The sequence below is a fragment of the Agaricus bisporus genome (genome assembly GCF_000300575.1).
Source record: "Agaricus bisporus var. bisporus H97 unplaced genomic scaffold AGABI2scaffold_13, whole genome shotgun sequence".
NCBI lineage: Eukaryota > Fungi > Basidiomycota > Agaricomycetes > Agaricales > Agaricaceae > Agaricus > Agaricus bisporus.
Window position 1 is genome coordinate 181,042 of NW_006267348.1, and position 9,261 is coordinate 190,302.

The 9,261-nt window shown below is 48.4% G+C and overlaps 1 protein-coding gene across 1 annotated transcript; it reads right to left on the bottom strand.

Annotated features, from left to right (window-relative positions):
- Window positions 1-986: 986 nt before the first annotated feature.
- Window positions 987-7,711, bottom strand: AGABI2DRAFT_122283 (hypothetical protein; the record flags this gene model as incomplete). The annotated part of the gene is made up of 8 exons (XM_006456317.1): window positions 987-1,083; window positions 1,135-1,642; window positions 1,695-2,267; window positions 2,316-2,601; window positions 2,657-5,667; window positions 5,723-6,991; window positions 7,042-7,065; window positions 7,120-7,711. 8 exons carry the CDS (start codon window positions 7,709-7,711, stop codon window positions 987-989), a joined length of 6,360 nt encoding a protein of 2,119 aa, XP_006456380.1.
- Window positions 7,712-9,261: the final 1,550 nt, after the last annotated feature.

Here is a 9,261-nt window from a genome sequence, read left to right on the forward strand (position 1 = left end):
AGGAAAAGTACGTACGTGGCCGCCGTAGAGTTCACAATATATATATTGAATTTTGGATCGCGCAAGTTCAGCGGGGCAAGTTGACGTCTTGTTTTTTCAATAGCCGCATATCATGCCACCACACGAATGATTCTTGAACAACTGCCCGGCCTTCCGGAGATCGAACAATCTTTAAACTATTGAAGGGTCGTCTTTTTCTACGTTGTTGGCACAGAAATCTAGGAAACCTCCGACACGGTGGTTAAGCGAGTGCGGCGACTCCCTGTGCACCGTGCTTCACACACATCCAACTCGTGATATGGCAGTGCCTTGACTGCCGTACTGTTATCGTGGATCTGAAATCCAAAGGGCATGCCGTTCCGTTTCCGAGTCGGTATAATCCAGGTGACTAAAAGAGAGAAAACCATCTGTGCCCGAAGGGTTAGTAAATACATTCGGTCTAAATAAGTGCAATTCGTCTTCTCCCACGTATACGACGGACTTCATTGGCTAGCTGGTTCACGAAAACGTATATTAGCAGTGCTCGATTTCAATTTTGTTGGTCAAACCGCAGTAAAAGTTCAAGTCGCTTTCCAAGGTCAGGTCAGAAAAGATGTTGTGATTGTGAAAGCGTGATTTAGAAACAATTGGCATATGTAAGGAAATATACCCAGTGATATACCCATAAGAACCTTCTAATACAGGCATGATCAAGAACAAAGACGCTATATACAAGCAAGAAATTTTATGGACAGAGGCGCAGCAAGAAAGCAAGACACAAAGCATCAGCTGAAATATAGCAACAAAGAACGTCGTCAAGAGAGACGGTCATTGCGGAGAACACATGAAACAATCGTCAAATGTCGTCAGTCATAGAGGGAAGCCTGTGTCTTGATAGCAGGCGGGGCCGTCAAAAAGGAAAGCATAAAGTCATAGCATAAAAACCTCCGTTAAGCATCGGATTCAAATCATAGTTTGCGTTGAGTATTTGGGAGAAGAGGATTGGATCATATTTGAACCGACCGCAGGGCCCTCATCGTAGCAGAAGCAAGTGTAGGACGTCCCTTGGGCCTGGGTCTATTAATCCTCAGTGTGTCTCCGCCACTGTAACACTACGTTAGCACCAATGAGACTGGAAATGAATGCATAACCTACGTGATAATGCTCCCCATGCCAACGTTTTCCTTTTGTTCCGTCGAAGCAGTGGGAGCTCCTGTGTTCAGCTTCCTACCACCGAAGTTACTAGACTCAGTAGAATCCTTGGATTTCGTGTCACTTTTCTTGGTCACATTAAATGCTGATCTCCTCGTCGTTGAGCGTGCACGGGCTCTGATAGTCCCATTCAGACTTCTCAGAACGCTTGATTTATCATCGCTCACGTCCAAAACAGAAGGAGACAAGGATTTTATGTTATCTGTAACGGGTGGAATGCCAACCAATGGAGATGAGGTAGGAGGAAGTTCGTGAAATATCGGAACGGGATGTGTAGCTTCAGGTGAAGTGACCGTTTTGGATGGTCGGGTATGAGGATATGGAGATGGGCGAGAGTTTTTGCGAGAGCGGCAGCTGCGAACTCGGAGCTCGGAAGGAAGTGGTCCATAAGTTTGAATGGAGTGCTCGAGCAATGCCTTCATTCCTTCTGGATTGTGTAGTGGTTGAAAGGCTGGTACATCGGAGAATAAGAACGCATTAAAGTCATGAAGTTCAATACTTACATTGTAGAGCAAAAATCGAAAACGGTGTGTCCGTCCAAGCTTGCTTACTCTCCGAAACAGTACTTCGAGCTTCATCCTGCAGTGCGTAATAGCTTCTAAGTGCAGTGATACCCTTTTCATCGTCCCAAATAGATACCGTGTTATCAGGACTGGAGTGATCGAGGCCCATATCCCCCTTTACAATAAATACCGGCTGAGTCTTCGTAGGACTGTTGATTTTGTCAACATCCATGGAATGTACTGGTGAAGTAGAAGCACTTGATAGCTCTTCTTCGATTGTCTCATAAACGGAGTACACTTTGGATGAGCGAACATGGGAATAGCGACGGCGGTGACCATGGCCGCGCGCGCGGGCACGAGCCCTAGCGTGCGATAAAGTTGAGGTCGGAAGGCTAGGGTTAGTGAGCATTGCATCGATATCGGAGAGGTCGATGCTGGACATTGAGCTACCAGATATGGAAGAACAGTCAGATATAAGTAGAGGTGGGGTGTCACCGCCGGAGCTTGACGTTACAGTGCTCGAGCGAGACCGCGAAGCCTGCGGCGGACGAGTGAAGACGGGTAGACGGCGAACTGATCCGAAGTCAGTTATGAGGAATGACAAAAAAAGAGACAACCTACAAGAGGCTGATGGGTCTTCACCACTACCAACGCAACAACCTTCCCCCAGGCTTGATCTCTCTAGCTGTCCTCCCGACTGAGACGTCTCTTCAACCTGAAAGTGAAAAGGAGAACCAAAAGATGGTTGCTCGATGATTCGGGCCTTACTTGGGGGCTCGTGCTCGTGATGGAAGGATTGAGCCTCCTGTTGCAAAGCGGCCTGCTTGCGTTTCTCGACCCGTGCACAAGGTGATCCCTCCATAACAGATCCCAAGGAGCGCCGACGGACATGACCTCCATCAAGCATCTGCCAGCAGGTAAAATTAGTAGCTCAATCGTAACGAAAATATTTTTAGCCTTACAGTGATCATAGTATCATCATCACGTGGCAGGCTATGGACACTGGAGGCGGCGCTCATGATTGACATCGGACGGAACTGGCGAGGAGGAAGTCCTTGCATAAATCGAGAGTCATCGTCCTGGCTGAAAATTGAGTCCCCCGACGAAGTAGAAGTTGCCTGCCCAGAATGCTCAAAAAGTGAGTCCAGTGCGTTGATTGAAATCCTTCTATCTTCATCCATTATTGAGTCGCAAGTTGACTGAGGCCGCGAAAAGGAGAACATGTCGGTAGCACTTGCAGGCGATGCAGCAATTGGTGCCAGAGGCATAGCTTGATCACTTGTATCGAACATTTTATCCCCAAGACCAGGACGTCCTAGTTGCATGGAAGCCAAATCACTGATAATCGAATCGGTGGAATCATTGAACCTCTGACTTGCCCTCCAACTTTTTCTCCAGGCTGAACCCGACGTCACGCTCGTTCCAGAGTCGCTACGATGGTGGGTGGCGAAATTCCGATTATAACGACTGATAGGAGGTGCCAGGGATGAGATAGATTTGCCGGAATCATTGCGCTGGAGATCGAGAGGTGCTTGTGTTTGGAAGTAAAAACTAGAAGCATCACTATCAACCCTTTTCCTCCTCGGTGCATGTTTAAGGAAGGCGAACGTGTCATCGATTGTAAAAGACATGGTCGACAGATTTTCGGACGAGGGTCGCTCCACCAGCCTCGGCAGACCAAAATCAAATGGATCGGGAGCACCCGGGTTGATAACGCGACCATAAGAGGAAACTGAGGCGATACTTAGGAAGGAATCGCGGATGTTGTGATTTACACGACGGTTGTTGGCCGCCGCTGGAGGGGGGTAGAAGCTAGGTCGCTGAGAATTGAACTCGAATCCTCGACGAACCTCCTCGAAAGCGTCAAATCCGGTAAAACTGACGACAGAGGAAGCTTGGGAGGTCCTGTATATGGAATTCCTCACTTGAAGGAATCGATTACTATCGTTGGTGATAGGGCGCGGATGAGGCTGGGGCGCATCGTCATCGTCTGGGGCGAATATGGATTTGAAGAGCGATTCATCTTCTAGGGACGCAGACGATGATGAAAGAGGCCTGATGCGAGACGGGGGCGGAATGATATCTGAGAGTGTCAGGCGTTCCTCCGTTTTCTTTGCAGAGTCGGGTGATCCAAACCCAGGCAGACCTCCAAACTTGAAAGACGCGTTGAGCTCCCCATGAGACCGGCGAGACGCGTTGAAATTTGAAGTGTCCATGACTTCAGTTGCATTGGCACTGACAAGGATACGGTTGGGACGATCATCAGAATCAACACTTGAGTTTCCTTCAGTACTGGAGCGCCTAGAAACGTCGACATAGAAAGGTGAAGACGGAACTTTGTCGCTTGTTGAGTTCGTCACGCCCTGTTGTGACCGTACTCTGTGAAGACAGGGCGCTCCAACGTCAGCTAATTGCGAGGCTTCATGGTTATCGAAAGCCCCGGGCTCACTCTCCTGCCAGGCACTTTCGCTCAATTCTCTACTATCGTCACTTTCGCCGAACTTTGAGAAATCCAGAGAAACCCTACTCGGAAAGCCCTTCACCCTCATGTCGAGATCTAGAGGGAGGCGCGGAACGGGAGGGACCTCCACACTCATCATACTATCTGATCCATATCGTAGATCGACTGTGGCCGGCGTCTTGAAAGCTCTTTCGAGTTGTTCTACAAAGCTGTGACGATCTGAGGCGCTTGACTCATTCAATCTCCGTAATTCTCCCGTGAAATCAAAAGACTTCTTCGTGTCAGCTTCCGGATCAGACTCGGCGTCGACATTCTCTCCCTCATCGATCTCTTCTGTTATACCATCTTCATTGGTAAGAGAGGCACGGAATACAGATCTGGCCATGAAACTGGAGGGAATTGCTCGTGCATCAAGAGGGAACGAAGATCGGGGATACTCTATTTCATCGACGTCTTCGTGGGTAAACCTTCCATTGAGCTCGAAAGTATCATCATCCGATTCACGGACCGAGGTGGCGTTGAGTTCGAAACGTAATTCATCAGGAATGTCTGAATCAGGGTCAGACGCGTCGAGTTCAGGGACCGCGTAACAAGAGGTATCAGATGCCCCAAGGGTGGATGGCAACCCTCTCTTCTTGCCAATCGGGGGTAAGAATTGAGGTGGTGATGAATCAGCAGCAAGTCCAGCACAAGCGAAGCTGGCGTCAGCTCCAGAGACATCCGCTACGACAGGAAGGAGAGAGCAGTGTTTCCTGAGGAAAGCACTCGCTCGTCGACCCAGGGATGATGATGGGGAGGTAGGACCCTTCACGATGTTGGCTAAATTCGACGCAACAGAAGAAGAACCAAAAAAGGAGCCAGATGATCGCAAGGTAGCCTTTCCATCGTCAGGTTCTGAAATCTTTGGGGTACGACTTTTGGGAGGGCAAAGGGGTTCGAAAACGAATCCAGGCTCAGGTTCTGGAACTGGTGTAACTGAACGTTTATGTCCCTTCTTCCAAGTACCAAACTTCAGAGGTGATTCCTTTGTGACGGCGGTCTCGTTGTCGCTATCGACTCTAGCCCGCTGCTCCTTGACGGGTGACAATTGCTGTATGAGGACTGGCCAAGGTGTAATTTGCTGGCCAATACTTATTTCGCTGGTCTTCTTTCTAATGGTAGCCTCATGGTCATCCGAAAACACTGGGGTGGCTTGGGACTTAGTGGCTTTGCCCCTCGACTGCGCATAAGGTCGAAGGGAGGTAATGGAAGCGGTATTAGAGCGAGAAGCGAGACCTTTAGAGCCTCCCGGCGAAGTCTTCTTCTTGAGCGGGCTATCGTTGGTGACGTGACCCTTCTTCAACAGGTCAAGATTGAAGTCGACGTTGGACTGGATAGAATCAAGGATACCGGCCGGGAAGGGGGGAGGACGAATGGGAGTGGGATCCGCACTTGCTGGTGTCGCCTCGAGATCCAGGTTATTGATCAGCTGGGCTAGATCACTTGTGGCAGCATCTAAAACGGATATAACGCCTAGTGAAATAACGGTTAGAACCGAAATACTCCCAGGAGCCCGAAATAATGTTACCTTCGTCGTCCTCATAGACTGCACGAGGACGTGGCTTTCCGAGCAACTGTTCCGACATCGGCCTCATGCGATGCCTCTTGACCGGGGTATCCTCTTCCTCAATCTTCTCAATCTTCTGGATAATCTCGCCATTGAATACGGGATCACGAGTCCTGCTAGTCTCCTTATTGTCATTCATAGGAGCTTCTTCAATCGTTGCAATCGGAAAAGCGCTGCTGTACCGCTTCTGAATTTCCTCCTGAACATCGCGCTCCTGGTCCGAGGCGACCTCGGGGAATATATCGGTGATTGCGACCCTCCTTTTGCTCTCATTCGATTTCTTACTTTCCTTCCCTTCCTCCTTCCTCTTCTTCCTCTTCTCCTTCTTATCCCTTTGAATTTCCTTTTTCCTATTTTCGAGACATACTTCATCCCATCTGACACTACCCCGACTTTCGCGGGTATGAGCGGATCCACCTGAGCTTGAAGCCGTTGAATGGGGTCTCATCGACGAAGCAGTACTAATCGTCGAACCCATACGTTTCTTGGCTTCGTTGCCTAGAGATCCAACAGACAGATGAGTCGGCTGAGCCAGTATCGATGACGCGGAGGAACCGCTGCGCAAACGCAAGGACGAAGGTAGATTGAGTCCCATTCCAAGGATAGAACGTTTTTTCTGACCAAGTGTTTGTACGCCGCTCTTATGATCTAGGCCAGTAAGTGTACCAGCCTCGATGGTCGAAGTGCAATGCCGAAGAGTCGAAATGTTTTCCTTATCTTCCCTCCTCTCCTTCTTCTCTTTCCGTTCCTTCTTCTTCTCTTTCCTTTCTTTCCTATCCCGAAGAGTCCCCTCGCCAGTTTCTTTCTTCTCTTTCCTTTCCTTCTTCTCCTTCTTCACCTTTTTCTGCTTCTTCTCCCTCACCACACCGTCCTGGGTATCATTCTCATTGGCACCCATTTGTGCCCGACTACCCATACGAGCTAATGATTTCACTGAACGTATAGCTCGGAGAGCTATAGAACCTTGCTCTTTGGAAGAATCAAGAAAAGCATTCGAAGTTACAGAACGAGGAGGGTCAGGTGAAGGCGATCGACAAGCCTCTTTCAAAGAATCCGGGGTAGACGAACGCTCAACGTGATGGGTAAGACGTGAAAGCTGCTCGGGGTCAGAAGCCGTAGAGGCCTTGGCCAGTGAAGCACCCGCACGGGTGGATTTACGAAGGAGGACACCAGAATCCAATGAGTTAAAACGTATGCGGGTATCTTGATTGACCTTGAATGGTTCGGGAGCTAAAGAACGATTTATTAATCTATCGACCGCTAACTTCCGAAAGACTCACTTTTAGACCGTACAACTTCGGGGGCTGTGGATTAAACAGTTAGAACTCGGGAAAAGATCACTTTCAGAAAACGCTTACATTTAGAACGCTTGACGCACTCAGTATTTTCCTTATCTTTTGAATCTTTCCGGCCTCTTCTAATGCTCCACCACTTTTTATCTTCTTCTTTGAACTTGAGCGCGCGACTGGGGACAGAGCCATTTCCGGGAACGTTTGATACGTTCGTAACTTCACCCAAAGCTCCCCATTTCACTCCATTTAGGGCACCACGGGACTTCTGTTTCTTGACGACGAGAACATCACTAAATTCTGGATCATTCGTGGGATCCACAAAAATTTCGAAACCCTCTCGGGCAGAGGGATTATCGGCTCCTTTTTGATCAGAGCTGACGGGGGGATCCTTCCCCTTGGGACCGAGTAGTCCTAATTTCGATTTCTTGGGAACGAGGCGTTTACGAGGCGGTGCGTCGGACTTTGGGGCAATAAGTGACGGTGGAACAGATGTCATAGAGTCCTCGGAAGAATTTGAGACGGATTGGTTGGCATCGGAAGAATTACCAATAGCAAATGGAGTAGCAGAGACGAGTCGGATAGATGGAGTAAGGGAGTTGGGCTCCTTTGGTTCAGTAGCAAGTGCAAATTGTCTAGATGACGTTGTGAGATTTCGCATGAATGATGTGATATGTGGCAGTCTTCAGTTGCGTTAATGCTATGCGAATTATTGACTTGATAAATCTTGCGGCGAAATCTTGCGAGTAGCGAGAGAAAACTGATTGTCGATAATAAAACGAAACGGTCAAAATCTTGATGAGCGTAAACTGCGTAACGGCGTTAATTGTTTGGATTTCTCTTTCTGAGTAGATGATTTCTGCAACAAGTTGATCTAAGTCGAAGTTACTCAGGAAAGATGATTGACAAACCGAAGACGGTGCACTCCCGGAGCAAATGGCTTCAAACAAACAGAAGCCTCGATGTCGGTGAGTTCACCAACTGTCGAGCTCTGAATTCTTGGAACGAAATACAGGGACGTGGTAGAAGAGAATAACAACGAACTCGACGCCAGACGCGCTCACTTCAACATTGATCACGTGACCGGTCAGTCGCCAAGCTCGAACAAACAATGACAGGTCAGTGATGCGCCTAATTATAACGATTTTTCCCTGCAACAAACTTGCACATCACCTACACCGTGTAGTAACTTTTCTGTCCGCACCTTTGATCATATTCTATCACCGTCTTCAGGTGCATCACGCAAAAAGAAACACCCAAGGCCCTTATCATGATATCGCGCCATAACTTGATGAACCCTGGTGTCCATTTTCATCTTCGGCCCTTGTCAACCAGAGGAGCCAGAGGATACCTCGACTACGACCGTGATTCCGAGATAACCACAATTCTCCACCAACAACAGTAATGATTCCATTAGATGACTCCGTAGAATAACAAAAGGATTGAGATTGGGTTTATTGTAACCCGTTGGAAAGGGCGTCAAGCCAGAGACTGGGATAGCACAGAACTGTTGCTACCGCTTATCCTCGTCGGCCTTACTATCTACTTCTGTTGCGATGCCTTTGTCTCCTCTCCCCTTCCATTGACATCGGCTGGCTGACTCAAATCATTTGTCACAGATCCTCCAGTAAACTGGTACGCCCCTCTTTCGCCCTTGATAGAAGTTAAATTTGAATATGGATGGGAGATGTCTAAGGGTTTGAGGGTTGACAGCCGTTGACGTCCCCAAAACCCTCTGCATTTTCTCAAATTGCGGCGGATCGAAAATTTAAGCGGAGCAAAGCAGTTGCATGACGAACAAAACCCTCTTCGAAGACCAGAATCCCTTGCTCAACAAGGGCCTTGCCTTCTTCGTCGGCCCCGACGTTATCTGAGGTTCGCTTGAAATTATTTTTTCAAACGGAAGCCTCGCTTACTGTAAAAAGATGCGAGATAGTCATGATGTTACGATGGAGATATGAGCATCGTACGTTGAGCGGCCAAACATAACTCTTCATCAGTACAGACTCGGGAGTCGAGATGTCGCCGAAGCTACTAGTATCCAATGACGCCATATACGCGCCCCTACGTTCAGCATCCACTCTAAAGTTTCGATGAATGATCGCCACTCAAAGACATCCTCCTAGGTTTCGAGGGGGATCAATGCACCGCTCGAATACCGATGATTATTATCCTCTATCTAATTTACTACTAAAATACTGCGAAGACATC